We start from the raw sequence: 23,630 nt of genomic DNA, 5'->3' as shown, positions 1-23,630 counted from the left end.
TCACTTAAGAAAGGAAGGAGTAGTTTAGTTGCAGCCTACAGTGGAGTTCAAATTCAGGTTTGATAAACACAAACCAAAACTCTCAAATCCACTATTCTATTGTGTTTACAGTAATCAGATATTGTGCTCATTAAGAAAAGTCTAACTGCTTCATTTTTGTCTCAAATTGTTTTTTTAGTCACATACAAGACAATACTTAATGCACTTTTTCACCACTAACCTTCCTTGTTGTTCTGTAACATTACATAACATGTTGAAGTATGTTTACGTCTGGTTTTCAGAGGCAAAGAGGGAATTTTCCTTGCAAAATTGAGTGAATTTATTAAATCCAGCGTAATACATAATCATCATCTGTTAACATGTCTCCTCTTGTTATTTGCGCAATCCTCCCTTAAATGCATGTGCAATAAAAAGAGACGCACCTCGCACACACTCGCACAAATGACACTGCGGTTCCAGTTTTGATAAATCAAGTGTGTTTGGAACAGAACGTGTTCCATCTGTACCTGAAAAACTGCCACAAAAGTCTTAGTAAATCTGGTCCTTTATCACCAAGAAAATGAAATGTTTGCATATCCTGGATGTTCTTCTTTCTTCTACTTCCACCACTTATTTCATCTCATCCCCTCACAGTCAAAGAGGCGAAGAACCTGGTGCCCATGGACCCCAACGGCCTGTCAGACCCCTACGTGAAGCTCAAGCTGATCCCAGATCCCAAGAGCGAGAGCAAGCAGAAGACCAAGACCATCAAATGCTGCCTCAACCCCACCTGGAACGAGACCTTCAACTTGTGAGACATTTTGTCATTCAGAACAAAAATTTTTATTTTTGGCGTTGTTGGAAGGAAACCTGTTTATTTTAAACTTGGCCTCATTTTCACTCACATGAGCACAAAGTGAACTGGAGCTCATGTCCTCAATCTCTCTCCTGTTTTTGCTTGTTGTCATCGAAGCTATTCTGGGTTACTGTGACTGCGTAGGCATGAAAACTGTCTATTGTTAGAGTTCACCAGTTTAAAAATATGACAGTGAGAGATACTGAGAATGTGGCTTTGAAATAAAAGTGTGATCTCACTGATTTTCGTTTTTACTCTTTTACGAACGTGACTCTTTTTCTTTTACATCTGATCTTTCTCCCTCCTCTTTCCTCATTTATCAGCAACCTAAAAGAAAGTGACAAAGACCGCCGTCTGTCGGTGGAGGTCTGGGACTGGGATTTGACCAGCAGGAATGACTTCATGGGATCTCTGTCCTTTGGGATCTCAGAGCTACAAAAGCAAGGAGTAGATGGATGGTAAGATGTTGAAGTTGAACATGTGTCCAAAACAAGGATGTGAATATTTAAGGGCTTTATTGTCATCGTCTGGTGTTAATCCTGGACTTTATCTGACATCGCTCTTTTTTTTTATTCTGGGGTTTAGGTTTAAGATGCTGTCCCAGGAGGAAGGAGAATACTTTAACGTTCCCGTCCAGCCAGATGGAGAGGATGGTAACGAGGAGCTACGACAAAAGTTTGAGGTGATGCACACAGGCTTAACAACGCAGAATAACAACAGTTGTTTTGTTTTTTTTAAATATCAGGATTATTTTTTCTTCCCTTATAATCATCTTCCGTTCCTTCCTTTCCCTTCATCTCTTCAGAGGGCGAAGGTAGGTCCAGGGAAGCCCACAGACTCCTCTTCCTCTTCCTCAGTCTGCAAATACGACAGCAATGGCAATCAGGACCGCGTCAAGCTCTCTGACTTCAACTTCATCATGGTTCTGGGAAAGGGCAGCTTTGGCAAGGTGATGCACGTTCACAGACGTTTGTGAGTCACATTGAATCAGCAGCGTGAATCTCACCTGTTTACTTCTCACGGACTCTTCTCAGGTGATGCTGGCTGAGAGGAAGGGTACGGACGAGCTGTACGCCATAAAAATCCTAAAGAAAGACGTGGTGATCCAGGACGATGACGTGGAGTGCACCATGGTGGAGAAGAGAGTCCTCGCTCTGTCTGGGAAACCGCCTTTCCTCACTCAGCTGCACTCCTGTTTCCAGACAATGGTACGACACGACGTCTCGCATCAACAGAAACATGAGAACACACAACTATTTTATAGATAGATGATGACTTATTCATCCCTGATCCTTCATTCTCATCTCCTTCCTTATTCCTTTGTCCTTGTTCTCCAGGACCGATTGTATTTTGTGATGGAGTATATTAATGGAGGAGACCTCATGTACCAGATCCAACAGGTTGGAAAGTTCAAAGAGCCTCATGCTGTGTGAGTAAACACACCAAAACAACAACATGTTTTATGTTATAGTATGAATATCGCCTTTCTGCTAAAAACAGTATCATGTATTATCCAGTACAGTGTGATCTCCTGTTCTTATTGAGCCTTTAAAATTTGTTTTTTCTGTGTTATGCTCTGTTTCACTGATATCTGTTCCTCTTTTGCAATATTTTGGGCTAATCTGACAAAACATTTTAAAGGATGTACAAATTTAGATTTAGATAACCCTTTTATTTACATAGTATGTGTCAGGTGCCTGCAGCTGCTTCACAGTAAAAGAGCTACTGTATTGATAGTTAATACATTATTTGAACACTTTGCATTTAACTCAGCTCATTTACTTTTATGCAAAAGCAAAGCATGATAGTTGTAAGTTCTTAAAAGGCTTATTAAGATGTATACAAATATTTTCATGACTAGTCGATTCATCATTTTATCTATAAAATGTCAGAAAAGAGAGAAAAATGGCTGTTAAAATTTCTTAAAGGTCAAAGAGACGTCGTCAGTTACCCTATTTTGTCCAATCAACCGTCCAAAATCCAACGTTATTCAGTTTACTATCATGTATGACACAGAAAACCTTCAAATTCTCACATTTGAGAAGCTGCAACCACTGAACATTTGGCATCTATGGTTAAAAAATGACTAAAACGACTATTTGATTATCAAAATAGCTCTAGTAATGTTATTATGTAGGTTGGTGACGACAATATGAAGTAGTTCACAATAACATCATCTTGAATAACTCTCACAATAGCACCTCTCATCATTTATGAGTGTCATCAGATATTATATTGGGATATTACAGCATCTTTTACCCATATTGTCCGCACCTTTTTTCCTTTTATTTAAATATACTCTCCCACTTTACTGACCACTGGTTACTGTGTTTTATCATTTAGGAATAGTGTAAACTCTGTGTTCAAGGGGTACAGTAGTGTATTTGTGTATGTAGATTATCTACCTATATTGTATGTACTTACGTATTTTTCTATATGCAGCTGTATTGTTGTCTCACATCTAACACACACTCTATCGTGTGTCCATATCTATAAACTGGTGTTTGTGTATTTCAGGTTCTATGCTGCAGAGATTGCCATCGGACTCTTCTTCCTTCACTCCAAAGGCATTGTGTATCGGTGAGTTCGTTTGTGAATCAAATCTTCTATGTGATTATTCACAAACATCTCGGAGTAGTTTGTGTGTTTATCACTTGTGTGTGTGTGTGTTTGCAGGGATCTGAAGCTGGACAACGTGATGCTGGACTCTGAAGGCCATATAAAGATCGCCGACTTCGGCATGTGCAAGGAGAACATGCTTGATGGAGTTACCACAAAGACTTTCTGTGGAACACCAGACTACATCGCCCCTGAGGTGTGTTTACATGCTGTGTGGTAACTGGTCTTGTTTTCATCCTTTTTAACTTGATACTTGATCCTTTCTGACTTTGTGTTTTGTAGATCATCGCCTATCAGCCTTATGGGAAGTCTGTGGACTGGTGGGCCTTTGGAGTACTGCTCTATGAAATGCTCGCTGGACAGGTTTGTATCCATTAACTATAGTTCCTTTATAATTGAAAACACACAACTGTGACAAGAACTGAAAACGCTAAAGTATATTTCTGTGTCCAGCCGCCTTTTGACGGGGAGGACGAAGATGAGCTGTTCCAGTCGATCATGGAGCATCATGTCTCTTATCCGAAATCCATGTCCAAAGAAGCTGTTGCAATCTGCAAGGGGGTGAGAACACATGCTCAAATGCACATACTGTATACATACAGACTCAATCTGACCCCTAATCCCTCCTGTCTGCTCTGAACACTGCAGCGTTCATCAGAGCTGATTCTCCACTAATTGCTGTAAAACTGCAAGTTACGAATAATGGAGGAAATGTTAAAAATTTAAATTAACACATAAATGTACACTTGCTGGCCACTTTATTAGCTACACCTGTATATGGCTGCAAGAAAAGATTATTTTTATTATTGATTAATCTGCTGATTATTTTCACCATTTTTCATTTGGTCAATAACACATCAGAAAAATAATGATAAAATGCTCATCACAACATCCTGGAGTTCAAGGTGACGTCCTTAAATGTCTTATTTTGTCCGACCAACAGTCCAAAACTCCAAAATATTAAATCTACAGTGATGTAAGAACAAGAAAAGCAACAAATTCCCCCCTTTTTAGAGCCTTGAACCAGCAAATTTTTGGCATTTTTGCTTGAAAAATAACTGTACTTTTCATTCTATTATAAAACTAGTTGTGATTAATCTACTAAATGTTGCAGCTCTAGTTCTGTACAACTTAATGCAGTCTAATACAGCAGCTCTGCCAAAGCATATAAATTGTAAGAATCTGTCAAGATAAATTATCAGCTTTACCTTAAAAACTAACAAACTGCATTTTTATGAATGTGTTCATGTATTTCCTCCCTTCTGATATGTTTATCCTATTTACCTCTTTATTTATCTCATCCTTCTTTACCCCCTGAGTGTGACTTAAAGCAGCTATAATGGATATTTTTATAATGACTACGCAATGTGAGAGGCGTTGCTTGTAGTGATGAACCTGCCGAGAATTATCACCCAACTCTGCAGGTGTAAAGAGCTTTATAGCGAGTTCCAGCTCATTGTTTAGCTGTCTGCCTGCACATTTACCTTTGTGGTTCACTATCACTTCTCTCATAATGTCATTTTCAGCCACAGCAGGCAGCTGTTTTCAGAGAAAAAGAGCTAAAACTCTGCTGTACACTACCTGCTCGGCACCAAATGGCACACAGACACAGTTAGTGACTAACTGGTGAACATATTGAAGCATTTAGCAACTAAAGAACCACATATTTCCCTCAGGAGTTGATAGAGACCAAAAACAGAGCTAAAAGAGAGTTAATATTTACATATATGACTTATATTCACCGTGTGGACAGAAACATAACTCCAGATGAATGATGATAATGTTGCTCCGTAACTGCTGGATGTATAAATAAGCAACTATCAGCTAACAAGTTCAATATATCAACCTAAAAGGTCACAACTTGCCCCCAAAACATCACTTATTGTAGCTTTAATGCAGATGTAGTGAAGGACTAGTGGGTAGGGAAAGAGACGTTATACACACAGACACACACACCCACACACACACACACACACACACACACACACACACACACACACACACACACTCCTCTCACATGGTGTCTGTGTGTGATTTTAGCTGATGACCAAGCACCCAGGTAAGCGTCTGGGCTGTGGTCCAGAGGGGGAGAGAGACATCAAGGAGCACGCCTTCTTCCGCTATATAGACTGGGAAAAACTGGAGAATAAAGAGGTCCAGCCGCCTTTCAAACCTAAAGCTGTGAGTATTTTACACATTCTCACTCTTCAGCTGTTGATTATAACCTGAAACTCACTGATCGCCACAGAAATTGGTTACAAACACTGAAGGAAATGACACATACGATTAGGTCAAACTCTGGAGGTAAGTCGTAGAAACGATTAGATCGCTCATCCTCCCCGAACCCAACCATCACCTGCCATTGGTCACTACTCTGACAAATGCAGAGTTTGTGATTGTAGTCACCAATGATAACGCTGAAATATCACTGGCTCATATATGGACCAATGGAAATCCACAGTTTCGGCTGTGAGTGATTTTATTGGTTGATGCCATGTTTTAGTTGTATTTCTCTTTTTTCTCTTTGTTTGTTGTTGTCCTTTTTTTCTTACATCCCTCATCATACTCACTCCATCCCCCTCCCCACATCTCTCTCTCTCTCTCTCCTCTCCTTTCCATGGCAGTGTGGGCGTGATGCGGAGAACTTTGATCGTTTTTTCACACGCCACCCCCCAGAGCTGACCCCCCCAGATCAGGAGCTTATAGCCAACCTGGACCAGGAAGAATTCCAAGGCTTCTCATTTGTTAACCCTGAGTACCCTCACACAACTCACTGACCATGCCACATATCACTGGGCTGCACTAGTAAACCCCCCACCTCAGACACATACACACAAAAATGAAAAGAAAAAAAAAAATCATATCCAGGCTGTATTCGGCAGGGTGAAAAGGTTAAAGGAAGAGTTCAACACTTTGGGAAATGTGCTCCCTTGCTTTCTTTCTGAGAGTTACAAGAGAAGATTGATACTACTCCCATGTGAGATTAGCCTGGCTTAGCATAAAGACTGGAAGCTGGGGGAAACAGATCGCTTGGATCTCTCCAAAATTCAAAAATACGCCTACCAACACCTCTAAAGCTAACATGTTGTATCTCGTTTGTTTAAGATGTAAAAATGATCATTCGCGGTTTTAAGGGTAGATACGTGATTTAACTATTTCTTGGCGAACAACAGCCAGGTGCAGTGACTTCTCAAAGCCTTGTCATCAAATACACGCCATGTAATTCCCCCTAAAACCGACAGACTCACGAGGGTCGCCCAGGACCCGCAAGGTGAGGGTCACGTGACCATCAGAGACAGCCAGTGGTCTAATTTTCAGTAGCCTTGCTAGCTAGTCTTATGGTCCTGTGAAAGGGTTGTCCATGAAGAAGCTCGTAACACAATAAGTGCCCAAGGAGAGTAATATTCTCTGCAGTGAAGAGAAAACACAGTAAAGCCGTGTTTCTTTATTTTTTTATTAAGTTTTGACAAACCAGTAGCTTTACCTTACCACTGTGATTCGAAGGTAATCAAAAAAATAAATGGACGTGTAGCGCAGAAATATGACTTTATACCCTTCATAAGTATTCTTGCAAACATGATGTCTAGGTAACCACATTTTGAAAACCACATTAAATATCTCTTTGAGCTTTAGAGGTGCTGGTAGGTGAATATTTGAACTCTGCAGACAGCCAGCTGTTTCAGTCTTTATGCTAAGCCAGGATTATCACCCCCTTGCTCTAGTTCTGTACTTAAAGGGGAATTCCACCAATTTAACAAATCAAAGTCTGTTTACAGGTCTACTGCATATGTGAAAAAAGTCTTCTGAAGCCTCGTTGTGGCTCCAGACGTCTGATGAATTGCTTTGAGTGATGTCACTTTCAGTTTGGGCTGAAGACTACAAGTTTGAAAATGAATAAAATCTGGGGCTGTGGAGTTAGACAGAAGTGAGGTTATCAGACCTCTGCAGCTCGCTCCTCATCTCAGCTCGAGGTTACATTAGCTGCTACTAGCATAATAGACTTGAATCTCCAACCGAATTGTCGGTTGTGAAGTTGCATTGTGGGCAACGTAGGCGCCATGTTTGGACAAGGAGTAAGAATTCATGGAATAAAAGACGTTCTGCTGCATCAGTTTCGATCTTTTTTTTTTTTTTAAACTGTCCATCGTGAGTCCGACAATGTCGTAGTAGAGAGATACTAAATCTGTGGAGTTCTCTTTTCACCTCACTCTCAGAAAGAAAGAATGAGCACATTTCCCAAAATGTCAAACTACTTCTTTAAATAACATCCAGATGGAAATGCAGACAGGTGCTCAAACGCTAACAATCAGGAGAAATAAACAGATAATCACGTGTCAAGTTGCCAGTAGGAGACTAGGCTTGTTTCTAGCGGTCACTCTGTTTTCAGTTCACTGTGGATTAGCACGTCATGTTATCCTGCTGCTCTCATATCAGCTCTACTGGCTGTATTTCTATCTTCAGTGCACAAACGTTGCTCACTCCTGAATGCTGCCCGGCTCCTTACAACACCAGCAGGTTCAGGTCGGAGTCCGACCTCGGGGCCGATCTGAACCTGCTCTCTCTCTCTGTGTCACCCTCCCTATAATTGCATATTGACTATGACCTATCAGTAATATTGATGAGTGTACTATGATCACATATTGGTAATATTCATACTGTGTAAGTGAAAACTGACCAATTGCTTTGCTTTGATTGTTTGAGTACTAATCAGTTTCCTAATGTTGACTTTACTTTTGTCTATAGGACCAAATACTTCTACACTTTCTGTTCAGTCAGTGTTGTGGTGAGCTTATCGGAAAATTTTGCTGATTTTCATTTTTAACCAGTCAGAGGATAGAAGTCTCTATACATGCAGTCAGCAAGGATGTAGGTCAACGTCAAGTTACTGTTTTTTGACTGAAAACTCATCACTTTTCTCCTGATTCATTACTCAAAGCATTACACTGTGTTTTTAACGATACAGAGGGCATATCTTTTCGCTTGTAAACAACCATTTTTGGAGGAATTTCACTTTCCGTGAAGCCCTGTATAGTCTTGTGAAGCTGGTAGTTTGTTAGCATACAGAAACACGATGTCCAAAAGTGCCAAAATACAGTTCAGCTTCATGAGGGTGCAGTCAAAATATGTCCTTAACAACTGTGATGAAGGGCAGCCATCTTGTGCCATTTTACAGTACATGTATGATTATTAGAATATGCATTATAGCTTATCTGTTCTCCGACAATACAACCCTTTTAAAGTCATTTTCATATATAAAACAAACTGTCCGAGAAGACAAAGTGTGTTTCAATGTGAGACTGGTTGTATTATCTTTTTGTAACTGTGTAATGATGCAGGGTAGTAACGTGTCAAATCTAGTTCTTTGAGCTTGTACTGTATCAAAAAGGGGAGGTGGCGGCATGATGACATCACTTTTTGTTGTCATGACAAAATTTATGTTATACAAAGATGACAGATGATGCTGCCAGGTGAAGAAAGTGAGCGTTTATTGTGATGACGGCAACGGTGACGAAACATTTATGATATAACGAGATATAGTATGAGAGAAAACATATACATATATATATATATCAAGTTCTACATCAGAGAGATATTTGGATAAATTGTTATGGATGAGAGAGATGCTTCTGTGGATTGTGTAACTGTCCTGTATGACTGGAAACTGATAATATACTCACTGGTGCCTACCAGACTACTTCTGCTGTGTCTGCCTTGTTACTGCTGTTACACCCAAAAAACACTAAAAGAAGTAGAGCAACTTTTTGGGACATATTTGGTTTCTTGCTGAGAGTTAGACGAGAAGATTGATGCCACTGAGAGTGTTTATCAATCTTCTCATCTTACTTAGTCAATAAGTGTAATAATATCCAAAATGTCTCACTATTGCTTGAACTCTCCTATTTAGCATTTATAAGCAATATCAACAAAAAAAGTTCATAACGCACTATGGTTTAGTTGTAAGCTGATATAAGGGCATTTCAAAATATTTATTAATGCATTTGTTAACAGTTATAACTTCATAACGGGTCAATCAACAGTTGGAGATTATGAACCCTTGATTTCTGGTGTTGTTAATGGAAGCTAACGTTAGCTCCCGTTAGTTCTCTGAAGCTTAGATGATGATTTTCAATTCAACTCACTTCAGGAATATTTTGGTATCTGTTACCTTAATGACTTAAAGTATATATATATTCTACATGTAAAAGAGCGAGTGAGGTAATGTTCTGCTTAGTGCGGCAGCTGCTAGCGAGTATTGACTATTTTGTCACAGTTGAAGAGGGAAAATTCATCTTAACTGACCTTTAAAGCAAGTTAAGTTTAGCAGCAACTTACTATGAAAACTGTTGGGAAAAATCACCTGTTTTAATATAATATGCAAACAAGAATTGATGTGACTGTGTGTACAGTGCAAAATAATAATAATGTGTCTCTTTAATAAATGATTGATAACACAACATAGCTGTAATTATATTTAATTACACATGAACAAATCCTTAGAATGTTTTATAAATTTATTACATTTAACTAATACACACAATTTATCACAGGCGAGTTTCAAATGTTTTAACAAATGTGTTCAAAACTTATGAAGACATGTTGACCTTCAAACTTTTATTCATGAAATAGTCAAACTATAGTCATCATCATCATCATCATCATAATTATAATAATAATAATAGTAGTAGTAAAAAATCTTAACTTTATGTCCACTGCTCAGTTTCTTTATAAAAAGATTAATACTTCATTAATAAATATAATAAATACTTAATATAAAATATGAAGACATATGTGAATAGAAGTGTCATATTGTTCATTTATTAAATGTTTATACACCAGTTATGGTGATTCACAATTTATACACAGTTATAGTTGTCAAAGACATTAACAAACACTAAATGTTCTTGCTTTAACTACATTATAGTGTGCTTTAAACCATTTATTAATTGTTATAAAGTGCTTAAAAATGCTAAATATGGAGGGTTAAATAAAATTTTACCCACAAAGAAAACAAAACACACACACTGTAAACATAAAACATGCAGCTCACATCTGCTTCACATACAAAAAATGAGCTGAATTAGTGTACGAGGACCAGTGGTAGAGATGGGAAAGTTTCCGGTCCCTCCTCAGTTCAGCTGGAAGCCCTGTGATGAGACAAAAGGAGGAGGTAGGAAACTAAACGCTCTGTGTGATCTGTGTGTGTTTGATACATGTGTCTTGCCTGAGGCTCACTGCTTCTCCTCCCTGTGTGAAATCTTTTCCGGTTGTGGTTTGGTCTGCAGCTGGTCTGTTTTATCGATCCTTGTCTGTACTGGAACATTTCCTCTCTCTGGCTCTGGAAGTTTGTCTTGGATCTATCTGCATCTGTGCTGTTGAACTGTTTCAGGGGGTCTTCTCCATCTCTCGACTGTGTTTCTGGGTTTGTTGGCAGGGTGTGTTTTTGTTTTTGTCGACTTGCTCCCCCCAGTCCTGTATGGAGTCATTGGTGTGTTGTGCTGAGTCCAGACTTCAGAGTCATCCTTGTGGTGCCACCCATTGACAGATTATCAGAGGTGTAGACTCAAGTCGTGAATCTGATGACTTTAGATTTGACAAAATCAAGATAGACTTAACAAACGACTTTAACACCAATGACTTGTGACTTCACTTTGACTTTAGACTTAAGACCACCATAAGTCCAAAAGCTTACAAAAGCTGCATTTATTAATATCTTTGTTTTAAAGTGGATCAAATGGCGACCTGTAATGTCAATGGGATTTTTAATAGTGTAGTTTTTAACTCCCACAGGGAATTAATATTAACTAAGTTTCCTTCAGCATTCCCCCAGCTTTTAGCGTCTTTCAGCTCATTGTTTTGTTTTTCCATTCTCACACACATCGTTTCCAGCAGCACCAGGCAGCTGTTTTCAGCAAAAAAAAAGAGCTCTAGTTGGAGCTCCCCACTAGCCGAATGTGCATATGACATAACTGCAACATCACTGCTTCAATTCCAGCCACGAACCCTTGTTGCATGTCATACCCATTGTCATGAAAATGTTGCTTTATGTCTGTCTGATGTATAAATGGGTATCTGTTTGCTAAAGTGAAAACACTTATTTCCAACATGGTCCCTCTACTTGGACTTGACTCTGCACTTCATAGACTTGAGACTCACTTGTGACTTGCAAATCACTGACTCTGTCCCACCTCTGCAGATTATTATTAAAATATGTCTTTCTGTGTGCTGAAAAAGTGGACTTCCCTTTCCTCCTTCTCTACCCGTCGTCATTGTGCTTCTATGGGAAAGTTGTTTCTTTTTGCTTGTTGTCAAACTTGTTAAAAATGCCTTTTAACGCTGTGTAAAATTCATTCCAACTTCATTTTTCTGACTCTTTCTCTCTCCGTCTCCGTCTCTCTGCGGCAGAAATCTCGCCGTGACGTGGGCAACTTCGACAAGGAGTTCACAAAGATGGCGGTGGAGCTGACGCCAACAGACAAGCTCTTCATCATGAATCTGGACCAGAACGAGTTTCAAGGCTTCTCTTACACCAACCCTGAATTCATCATACAAGTCTGAGGAATTCCTGTTGGTTAGACGCAGCCCAGCCAAGATTTAACTCCAAACCCGCACAGACCGGTTACATTTCATCGAAGACCCATCCCGCATCTCATCGCCATCACCTGGACTCAAACCACTGAACCTGAAGCCAAAACGTCTCATACATACAAATCCTCAGACTCACATCAGCACCTTAAACATATTTACACTCCCACTGACGTCTAAAAACACACACACACAGAAGAAACAGAATAAAACAAACTGGCTTTAGCTGCTGGTTGGTCACAGTGGGACTGAGCTTGACCAGTAGCCACATGGTAACAAACCAGTTTCCGGAAAACTGCAGGCGTGTGTAGTATTCACGGGACCTCGTCAATACAGAGGCCAGCGGTCAAGAGTCACAGCCAACGTGTAACTGTGTGTATTTGCTCCATCGATCAGCGACAGTGTGTGTGTGTTTGTTTACTCGATTTCCTTCTCTTCGGCCTGTAAAAGTTGCGTCATGAACATTCCATGATCAATATGTGTCATGTATGTGTTCAAACACACACACAAACATGTGTCTGTGCAGGCTGCGGTTTTGAGAGAAGGAAGGATTTTGAAAGTCCTGATTTATAACCTCATGTCTAAGTTAGTCCTGAACTTAGTCTTAAGCACGTCTCGTCTTCCAAATTGATGCAAAAAAAAAAAAAAAGAAAAGAGAAAAAAAAAAAGAGAGAAATCCCCCAAAATGCCTGTTTGGCAGCGATATTTAAAAAAATGTCTCTGTCTTTCTTCTTGCTTAATCTCTCCCTTCTCTATGGCACTGTGTACGCGGTGGGTTAGTGCTGTGTAGGCCTATACAGTCTTTGTGGTGCAGCTCCTCTATGCATGCCATATTTGTAGGTACAAGTAGTTCTTTAAAGATTTACTTTTTGACATATCAGAGATTAAAAACAAAACAAAAAAAAAAACCTTTTGTGTCTTGAATTTAATCGATGCAAGTCAGTTTTGAAATATTCATCCGATATCCAAATCAAGTTTCAGTTTCCACTCCGAATGCTGTGTACGCTATCTCTAATAATGTCAATAAGAGTTTGCTTTACAGTACAAAGCACGGAACAAAGACTGTTTTTGGCTGTCCATGACAAGAAAATATGAGATTCTGTGGAATGAACATATAAAGTAGTCGTAATAATTCTGTATGACTTGTGTTTCAGTGTATATGTACATAGGAATGGGATATAGAGCTAGAAGTGGTTTTCATGTTATCGTACACTTCTCTATTTAACTCCTCACCACCCCATCCCCCCTTTTTCTGTTTTATTTTACCCCTGCCAGCACCCTCACCTGTCAATTTTTTTTTCTTTGTTTGACCTATTTTCTCCTCCTCTTTCTATAAAATCTCCATTTCATATCTTTTCTTTTTCCCTCTCCGGTCCCCAACTAACACTCACGTTAAGTAAGTTTTGAGGAGAAGGAACTGGGGAATGAGATAAGAAAGACAAGAGGGAGAGGAGAGGAGGGGAAAATAAAACGTTTTACTATGCAAAAGGCAGAAGAAGAAGAAGAAGAAGAAGAAGAAGAGTTGGAGAGAGGAAGGCAACTTTTATAAAGTGACCTAAAGAAATTGTGTAACAGGACAGTAATCTTGTGTTGCATGCGCTGTCTTAACCTGCGCGTGAGAGACACCTACAGTATGATACCTTCATTAAAATGAATTATCATAATACCATTTCAGTAACTCTGGCTCCTGTGTTTTCACTCTCTTTATCAATGTATCTCCACTTAAAGGACAGATTCATATATATATATATATATATATATATATATATATATATGTGTGTGTCTTTAAAACAATAGTCAGATGCTCATGTGAAGATTGAAGGAGGTTTAGCTCGCTGTAATTATTCCTCTTGTTCATATTAGCTATTAAAATATTTCTTCCTAATGTGCTTTCAATGTAAGTGATGGAAGACAAAATCTACAGTCCTGGTTCTGAGTTTCAAAAATGTATTTGAAAGTTTATATGATGATAATATGAGGCTTCAGCAGTCTGAGTTAATAATAAAGTTACTGTGTTTTTAGTACAATCCCCCCTTTGTGTTTCCCTGTTGAGCTGCAGTGGAAGAACAGTAACAAAAATAGGGAATTTCGTACTAAAATGATAGAAACTTTGGAAGATATTAAATTGATTTGACTAATTTGGATGCCTGAAGCATCATATTATCTTCAGATAAACATACATTTTTCCAATTTTCCTTTAGGAAAGGATATTTTAATGGCCAGTATAAAGAGGAAGAATGATTACAGCAAGAAAAAACTGTTTCAATGTACATTTGGGCACCTGACTGTTGTTTAAAGACAGACTTGAAAAATTGTGATCATCCTTTTATCTTGAAATGAAGTACAACCACATATATTGTACAATTAGCAACAGCTACAAAAAGTGATTCAGTGATGACTCATTCTTTCAAAATAGACTTTAATCACGACTTTATGAAGACACTGTTTCAAAACCAAATTTGTTTACTGATGATGACATTTTGCCTCGGACTCAGGATGGTGAAAAGGTCCCTGCCTGACAGTGTCAGTCTGTGCCAGCTGATTTGGTTGATTCATGGACTGAAAGCATAAATCTAGGAGGACAAAGTGAAAGAGCTGCGCTTGCTGAGATGCCCTTGAGCAAGTCCCTCAATCCCTAACTGCTCCAGAGGAGACTGTGGTTGTATCTGGCAGCTTCCAGGTGGCAATGTTTGTCACTTCTATTATATGTCAGTATCCAAAAGTACAAAATATCTAATTTAAATATAAAATATAATATAAAATTGAGTGTCAAATACTGCACTGTAAACACAAGTGAGCTGCTGTATATTTTCAATAACACTATGCAAACCGGATATTTTACTGCAACATAAGATGTGAAAAATGTATTTAAAATTATTTTATGACGAGGCACCATATTTTTTGGTTTGTGCATTGATTGCTTTGGCTTTTCCACACACATGCTCTCCCACTTTATATTCAAATCTGTAAATATTCATATTCTCATTTATTTTTTATTCATTGATATGAGGGGGCCTGCGAGTATCTTGGACAGCTCCTGTCCCATTTACTGTTGGATGGAATCCTGATGAGGATATTAATATGAAGGACGTGTAATGAGTAAACAGCTGTGATATCTGCCAAAACGCTCTTTGGAAATTAACATTTCTGGCTCTTATTTTGTACACTTCATTTACATACATGGAGGAGCAAAATACTGGAAAAACATTAGGGCTGCAACTAACAGTTATAGATTAATTATAGATTATAGATAGACATTATGGATTAATGTGTTTATTATTTCCTCAATAAATTGTTAAGTCTATAAAATGTCAGAAAAATGTGATAAAGCCCATCACACCCCATTTGACATTTTATACATTAAACAATTTATTGATTACTTGAGAATATAAAGGTTAAACTTCTGAAATGAACAATATTCACATATTCATAGATTCTGAATTTTTCAATAAGGGAGAAGAAGAAGATGTCATTTTTTAGGATTAATCTAACAAGGCAATTGAACAGTTTGTTGAAAAGCCATATCAGACATAAATTATTATACAAAGCAGATTATTTTTAGATGTCATAAAACATGTCTGGAGGGGATCTTTGAATAAGGCAAGGCAAGTTCATTTGCAGAGTGCCTCTCATACACAAAGGCATTTCAAAGTGCTTTACATAATGCATTTAGAAAATATAAAAAGCAGCATAAAACATTAACATGCAAATTAGAAAGTTAGAAACATGTTTTAAAATGACACTAAAAAGATGAATACAGAGAAATAAATAGACTACTAGATAAATAGGACTTATTAAGTAAAGCTGTAAGTGCAAGGGGTCAAATTCTGGCTTCAGGGCTTAAACTTGGTTAAAGTGTTTCTCCAGTGTGTGAAGTTTTATAAAACTTCCACCACTGGTTATACTGGGTTACATTAAAGAACATAAGTCACTGGAACCAACGAGCTGCTGTCCATGGTGCTGAACTGGCTGCACCGCTGGACTGATGCAGATGAAGGCAGCAGGTGTCACACACTCATTTACACACACACTCACACACTCACACACACAAAGGGAGGCGGGGTCATACTGCAGTGAGTGCCACGCAGAGTTGAGCTACATCAAACTAGATCGTGTCAGAGAGGCGCTGGTGTTGCTGTTTTTTTCTTTTTATCTCGGCTCTAGATTTATCCACTTTTTCTCCACTCAGCTGCTCTTTCTGCTCTGTTTCTACTATTATTGCACAACTGAAATCAAATCAGAAACATCCCGTGATCCTCTTCTGCGCCCTTGACATGGAAACACCTCAACTTTGTGAACAAAGTCCTGTGAATGTTTGGTTTAGAGGGAAAAACCTCCACAGTTGTCCAACGATGCGAGTTTAGCGCAGGTTGCAGAAGATGTGCACAGAAGTTGATTTTAATTCAGCCGGCTGGATCCACACAAAGATAAGACACCGGGGGAAAGTTTTTAAGAGTTTCTAAACCTTGCTGGTCTCTGTCAACTGGAGGAGGAGGAGGAGGAGGAAGAGGAGGAGGCCGACATGAGGCTGTGTAACCGGGGTGTGATGATGCTGCTGACCACGGCGGGGGCTTTCTGCGCCTTCAGCCTCATGACCATCGCCGTGGGAACGGACTACTGGCTGTACTCCCGCGGGATGTGCCGCTCCAAGAGCCAGAACGACAACGAGACCGTCCGCAAGAACGAGGAGGTCCTGACGCACTCAGGTCTGTGGAGGACCTGCTGCACTGAGGGTAAACATATGAACTGTGCCCCCGTCTGTGATGGCAAAACTCACTTTACAGCTTCACTCTTTCACGGATTATTAGGATTTGCAACCAAAACTCACTCAACGGAAAAACTGTAAATTATAGCAATAATATTATAAATACAAGATCAGTTTATTCAAAGACAGCGTACATTCTTATCAGGCCTTTTACTTTCACTGAAGTAAAAATGTACTATAAAGCACCATGTCATTGTATTGACTTATAAATGCTACAGATAGGAAATAGGCTAGGATATCATTAGAGAACATTGCCTCTGCGGCTAATCATTACAACCAAGTTCATGATCTTGTAGAATTGACTAGACTAAATGAGAGTATTGGCAAACTTTATTTTTAGCACCCAAACAGTTTTGACACGATGTTCTATAAACTGAGCTGTCAAGAAAAGAGATAGGCTGAAACAAAGTTAAAAAGAAACGTTTTACTGTGGTTTCTGGTTTATTTCTACAGTAACTTTCATAAAGTTAGAAAGTGCTTTAAGTCTTCATATAAATACTGTACCATGAAATAACGCAGCGATATCAAGAAAAGAAAAGAAAAGAAAACAACATCAAATCTTTGGGGTTATAGAAATGCTTCTTATGTCTCTACGGAAAAATCTGTAAAAGCTTCTTTAAATGTGGCAGCTGATCTGATACTGATGATCGAGGTAAAATAGACCTAAACCAGCTTTAATTAACCAGCCTGCTGAACCAAGAAGGCTCATTTAAAAACACATTGAAGTTACCTCTTTTTCAGTTTTTATTTCTGCTTTAGTTGTTAGAGAAAATGCAGCAGATCACGTGAAGCTTAAAGGGTTAAATCTGGTGATGGATGAAAATGACATTCATCAATTATTTATAATTTTTAAATAGCATCTCTCATTCTCTTATCCTATATCCTCTGTTTGCTTTGCTTATATTATAATTATAATATTCAGCTCTCTCTTTTCTCCCTCACACACACACACACACACACACACACACACACACGTCTCTCTCATCCCTCCTTCCTCCCAAACCCCCTCCCTCTGCTGCCCCACTATCGCTAAGCTCCAAAATGGTTTAATGGAGAGGTAACAAAGCATGCAGAGGACATCAATGCCTCAACAATCTTGTGTGTCTGTCTGTCTTTGTATCAGACACAGACGGCTGCAGGTCGTCTGTACATTATGTGCAATAAATTATAATAAGATGAGGCAGGCGGAGTAGATTTCTTTAGGATTATATTTGTTGATTGGTTGTTTGCATTTATTACAGTTAGTGTATCCTAGTGCAGAGTTTGGGCACAGAGCCGTAGTTTCATTCATGTCAAACTACAACCAGATTTTGTATAAGAGCTTAAAGAAATGCAGAGCTGACAGTCACACATGCTGCAAGAAAAAAATTCTATAGAGTATAAAGGTGTGAACTGATGGAAATCCTTGTCTCCCTTTGTTTTCTATCATTTGAAATAAATCTTTTCTCACTGGTGAATTTTCTCTCTGACCTGTTCACCGCGGCCGAGTTTTAACCACTGAATGAGTTTTGTTTTGGTAACCATGGTGACCGAGTCACATCATCAATACCGGTCAATCAGTGCAGCACATAGGGACACATTTATCAATATATATCCTCTGTGTGTGCAAATGTTGAAAGGCACCAAAGGTTAGTAAGAGCAGGAAACGTAAGTGCAGCTGATTTCAGTTGTTCACAAAAACAACTAATTTGTTCAAATTCAAATACGTCTTGACGGGTTTGTCTGTTTGGAAGTTTTATGGTTGGTGGGACCAGTTAGTGTTTGCGATGGTTTGGATTCTCGCCAACATATAGTGCCAGAGGATGTTTCCTCTCCTACAGAACATCTGTGAGTTAACTCATGTCTGTTTGACCCCAGTGACATTGTCACATTTACTTACTGTATGTAGAATATCATTGTAGGTCTTACGGTAACCAGTCAGTGATACGTCTACACAGAAAGAAAAGGACAGGAGCTACAGAAAAGTGAGAACATGTAGGCTAATGTGCAATGTATGTGCACATATAGATGACGTGAAAACCAAACAAAGGCTTCATTAAAGCTAATTTGAGGTTCCTCTGTGCTTTGAATGTGAAATGTGAAGAGCTGGTGACGCTTGCTAAGTTTAAAATGTTTAAAATGCCAGTTTTATGGCAGAACTGGACTTTGTGAAGCCAACATACATTATATCCAGACCCTTGAACATGCTGGGTGTCTACTGAACTACTATGTGACCACTATGATGTTTTGTCTTCAGCAATTTGGACATGCTGGACTGTTGCTAGCATGCAACTGTTGTTGTGTGCTGTGTAGTGAATCTGCTTTATTGTCCAGGTTTTGCAGAAAAAAGACAAACTGTACTTAATCTTAATTTGAGTTCCAGTGAACCAACATTTAAATGAAGGAAATGTCAAAATTAGCATTGACTTAACTAAACTAACCAGGAAATTTGCAAACTCCCAAGTATTTATTGCAATTTTTCAACCTGCAGGGTTTTTATCAGGCAAACATCCATGTGAACAAGAAACAAGCTAAATAAAAATTACTCCATTTGCAATTAGCTCCTGCACCCCTGTTAATCTGTTATGTTCAGAGAAAACACACAATGTAGCCAATGATACACTTTTTTAAACATTGTTATTAAAATAGAAGAATATGCATAACTTAAATCAACCATTATCAAACTTGACAATATGTCAGTGCTACTTTTACGTGTCCAGAATGTACACAGGAAGTAGAGCTGCACCAATTAGTTGATTAAGCAATTAGTTGCCAACTATTAAATTAATCACCAGCTATTTTGATAGTTGGTTAATCACAGTCAGTCATTTTTTGAGAAGAAAATGTCCAAATTCTCTGATTCCAGCTGCTCAAATGTGAATATTTTCTGGTTTCTTTAGTCTTCTTTGACAGTAAACTGAATATCTTTGGGTTGTGGACTGTTGCTCAGGACAAAACTAGACATTTGAGGACATCACCTTGGGCTTTTGGAAACAGTTATTGATATTTTTCACCATTTTCTGACATTTTATAAGAGCAAACAACTAATCGATTAATTGAGAAAATAATCGACAGATTAGACAGTTACTCGCAGCCCTAACAGGAAGTGAAAGAAGCAACCCTGTTTCCTAGAAATTATACATTATACTCATTTACGACAGCAAATACATTTCGAGAGAAACGCAAAGCCACCTGAATTTAATTTTTTATCAACATAATCAATAAATGTTAGTAATTTACAAAGATATTTTCCAGGAGACATGAAAAAACACACTTCCGGTGGCAACTCTGTAGAATAGATCCAAGTTTAGATAAATAACTCCCCACCTCCTCTTGGCAGACATACAAAATATTCTCAGTTAGGCTTGGAACTGAATTGAACTGAAAATCAATACAAAACAGCCCATCAAATGGTCGGAATCACATTAAGCATTATGCAAGTCATTGTTAGAGAGAGTATGCAAAGTGTACTGGGTCAAAGAGGATGTGGGTTCTAATAATTGTGCAGTAAATATGTCATGTAATGAAATGACACACAGAGCAGAGAGATGAGGAGGAACCTTGTGATGAACTTCTTTGTTTCTCTGCAGGAACATTTCGGGGCGTTTGCAAAGACATCGATCACTTTCCCGAAGATGCAGACTACGAGCAGGACGCTGCAGAGTATTTACTACGTGAGTAACACGTGTGACTGTGAGACTTAACAACAGAAATACAAGTCACGGGAATTCAAATGTAATATATAACTGATTCTCCTCTCCTCTCTCTCAGGAGCAGTGCGAGCCTCCAGCCTCTTCCCCATCCTCAGTGTGGGTTTATTATTTCTCGGAGGTGTGTGCGTCGCTGCCAGCGAGTTCTACAAGTCGCGCTACAACGTCATCCTCAGTGCGGGTATACTCTTCGTCTCTGCAGGTCAGAAACAAAACCTCCACACACTGATTTCTCCATTATGTGCGTTTCCTACACTGTGTATCATCACACCTGATTCTCCCTATCGCCCTCACCTCTTCAGGTCTCAGTAACATCATTGGCATCATCGTGTACATATCAGCCAACTCAGGTGACCCCAGCCAGAGTGACAACAAGAAGAGCTACTCCTACGGCTGGTCTTTTTATTTTGGAGCTCTGTCCTTTGTGCTGGCTGAGATGGTTGGCGTCCTGGCAGTGCATGTGTTCATAGAGAAGCACAGGCAGCTGCGCACTAAAGGCCGGCCTTCACTCATTAAGCCGCCCATCTCCCGCACCTCATCTTACTACCGAAACCGTTACTACCATAACCGCTCCCGCCGATGCAGTTACAGGAGTAACCACAGTGCCGGGGACTCGACATCACACTCCTTTCGAGCATCCTTGATGCGAGACCGAGAGCCGTCCATCTCTGCTGAATCCAAGGTCGTGCCAGGTGTGCCGACAATGGGCTCAGACTTCATGCTCTACACGTTGACCTCGCCTCTGAAAGACGGTAAAATTGACATGGCTGTGGATGATTTAACCACTGCAGCAGCTCACAACAACACAGAGATACTGCCTGGAAACTGTGCCGCCAACAGAAGGACCACACCGGTCTGAGAGACGAGGAACAGGAGGAGGAGACGGTTATAACAGCAACTCAAACATCTAATTAGAGGAGGTTGTTTCCTTTTCTCAGAGAAGAAAGAGGAAAGTGTTTGGAGACTGAAGCAACCTGTATCTATGATTTACTGTTGACAAGCTCTAAGATGAAGAAATGAAGTAAACAAGAACACAATTTTGACATCTAACATGTTTGTGCTCTTTGTGTGTCGTACTGCTATGCTATTAAAGTAGCTATATCTACAGTATATCTGTAGTGTGTGTGCGGATGAGTGTGTATAATAACAGGAATGTGTGTGTGACACAGACAGACATGCAGAGAGAGACAGAAAGGGAGAGTTGTCAATGAAAATAAGAAATTATCGTATAGAAATACAAGACACACAAATACAGGCATCCGGGAAATGACATAACTAACTATGTCCTGTTTTTGTCCTCCTTTCTGTGGACCTAAGCTCAAAATCGAAACCCCATTAAATGCATTAGAACTCTCTCTATCTGTCTGTCACTGCGTGTGTTTTACGTGTCTGTGTGTGTGTGTTGCGTAAGCGTGTGTGTGAGCATGCATAAGTGTAACAAAGGTTCTGTCCTGACGGTTATGTTACTGAGTCTGTGTTTACATCAAATAAAGCTTATAAATGATAGGATTTCACAAAATGTTCTTTTCGGAGGGATAAGTGTGGTTCAAGGTGCAGTGTTGTGCTGTTGCTCTTGTGTTGCACAGCGCACACATCTCAGGTGTGTGCGTGTATAAGAGAAAGTGAGAGAGAATATTCAAATGTGTCCTTGCATGAGTGGGCTCACAAGCAAATGTCCAAGCCAAATGCAAATATATAAACAAAGGCACAAACAATTTCTCAAAAATAACTGACCCCGTGTGCTGAAAAATATTGTGACCTTCATGTGTGAACACGCACGAACAGATGATGGAAGGACAGACCTACAGCTGCTGAACAGCAGGCAGACTGAAACATGATGTGTTACCAAAATCAAATCAAATTTTGCTTTATCGGCATGAATGTCACAACAATGATATTGCCAAAGCATCAAGAATCAATGAAACAAAACAACATTAACACAACATTAGGATTCATATATATATATATATATATATATATATATATATGATATACATAATCATATATGTATATATACAGTATATCCTATGCATGTGTGTGTGTGTGTGTGTGTGTGTGTGTCTAGGTTATTCACTGTCCCTCAGGTGAACATGAATAAACTCACAGTGACCACACAAGAAATTACCTGACATCACCATTACACATACTAAAGTTGCCATGTCAACAGTACAAACCACTTAACACCTCTGGTCATGTTTTAAGATATTGAAAAATAATCTTCTTGGAATAATCAATTGTGTCTGATATGTTTTTTCCACAGAAAAAAAGAAAAGAAATTTACCTTGTTAAAAATCAAGAATCTATGAATATGCAAATATTGTTAATTTAAAAAGTTGAACTGCTGGATATAATATGTCTCCTTCTTCACTGAAAAGTCCATTCTCAGTGATTCTCAGAATCACAATTGGCTCCAAACTTGTTGTGATGTCACAAATCATGCTCATAGGCACACAAAATAAGCTACAGAAACTTTCCACTTCCAGCAAATTAATGTGAAAACCACCTTCTAGTGTCAAACTCTGCACATAGACGACATCATTCTGCTCAAATATCCAATTTTTTCTTATTGGAGGGAGACTTTGAACATTTTGGAAGGATTGGCGTTTATTTCCTATTCCACAGTTTCTATAGTCCCACAGGAAGACGGAATGACTTGTAAATCAGACGTATGTTCCCTATTATGTGATTTTAATTCATGATGATATCATTTCAGATACTCCTCAGGACAAAACCTTGGCAGCGGTGGGATTCGAACCCACGCCCCCGAAGAGACTGGAGCCTTAATCCAGCGCCTTAGACCGCTCGGCCACGCTACCTCTGCATCAGCCCAGAACACTATCGGTTCCAGTGACTGTACATTATTTTGTTGAATACATTAAAGGTTGACTATAAAAGTAATGTTTGACTGTTGAATGTTGTAATGAGACATAAAAAGCTGTTTTTCAGCATGGAACAATCAAAGAACACCAGGAAGTCAAGATAGTTCACACCTTGCACATCAGTGTTAGCAAAGGAAATCTACTGCATGTCCCATCAGATTCTGTGACTCTATAGATGTAACTATAGAGAAATTTAAAGGGTTATGAGTAGGTTATTTGGGTTTAAAATATGTGTTAGATATAATTAGATGACCTAATAT

At 39.0% G+C, this 23,630-nt stretch overlaps 2 protein-coding genes and 1 non-coding gene across 6 annotated transcripts in view; 2 read left to right on the top strand and 1 right to left on the bottom strand.

The window, feature by feature from the left end:
• LOC122979717 (protein kinase C beta type-like) overlaps nt 1-13,711 on the top strand; it is a 39,940-nt gene extending 26,229 nt beyond the window's left edge. For 2 of the 4 annotated variants that reach the window (XM_044347409.1, XM_044347410.1), the window contains exons 6-17: nt 634-790; nt 1,159-1,293; nt 1,421-1,517; nt 1,641-1,784; nt 1,870-2,043; nt 2,173-2,264; nt 3,353-3,415; nt 3,512-3,650; nt 3,737-3,817; nt 3,908-4,015; nt 5,495-5,635; nt 6,079-9,149. In XM_044347409.1, coding sequence (XP_044203344.1) covers nt 634-790; nt 1,159-1,293; nt 1,421-1,517; nt 1,641-1,784; nt 1,870-2,043; nt 2,173-2,264; nt 3,353-3,415; nt 3,512-3,650; nt 3,737-3,817; nt 3,908-4,015; nt 5,495-5,635; nt 6,079-6,231 — 1,484 coding nt within the window. In that variant the 3' untranslated portion in view covers nt 6,232-9,149. Of the gene's footprint in view, nt 1-633; nt 791-1,158; nt 1,294-1,420; nt 1,785-1,869; nt 2,044-2,172; nt 2,265-3,352; nt 3,416-3,511; nt 3,651-3,736; nt 3,818-3,907; nt 4,016-5,494; nt 5,636-6,078; nt 9,150-11,857 lie in introns of those variants that run through there. The other 2 variants (XM_044347411.1, XM_044347408.1) reach the window with 2 other exon arrangements.
• A 2,328-nt stretch (nt 13,712-16,039) lies between these two features.
• Nucleotides 16,040-22,037, top strand: cacng3a (calcium channel, voltage-dependent, gamma subunit 3a). The gene is made up of 4 exons (XM_044345615.1): nt 16,040-16,770; nt 20,372-20,455; nt 20,553-20,693; nt 20,794-22,037. Exons 1-4 carry the CDS (start codon nt 16,560-16,562, stop codon nt 21,348-21,350), a joined length of 993 nt encoding a protein of 330 aa, XP_044201550.1. The 5' UTR covers nt 16,040-16,559; the 3' UTR covers nt 21,351-22,037.
• A 1,188-nt stretch (nt 22,038-23,225) lies between these two features.
• Nucleotides 23,226-23,307, bottom strand: trnal-aag. Its single transcript has one exon. It is a non-coding gene; the product is annotated as a tRNA-Leu (tRNA).
• Nucleotides 23,308-23,630: the final 323 nt, after the last annotated feature.

This window comes from Thunnus albacares, chromosome 3 (assembly GCF_914725855.1).
Source record: "Thunnus albacares chromosome 3, fThuAlb1.1, whole genome shotgun sequence".
In the NCBI taxonomy this organism is placed as follows: domain Eukaryota; kingdom Metazoa; phylum Chordata; class Actinopteri; order Scombriformes; family Scombridae; genus Thunnus; species Thunnus albacares.
This window is presented reverse-complemented; position numbering and strand designations above follow the sequence as displayed.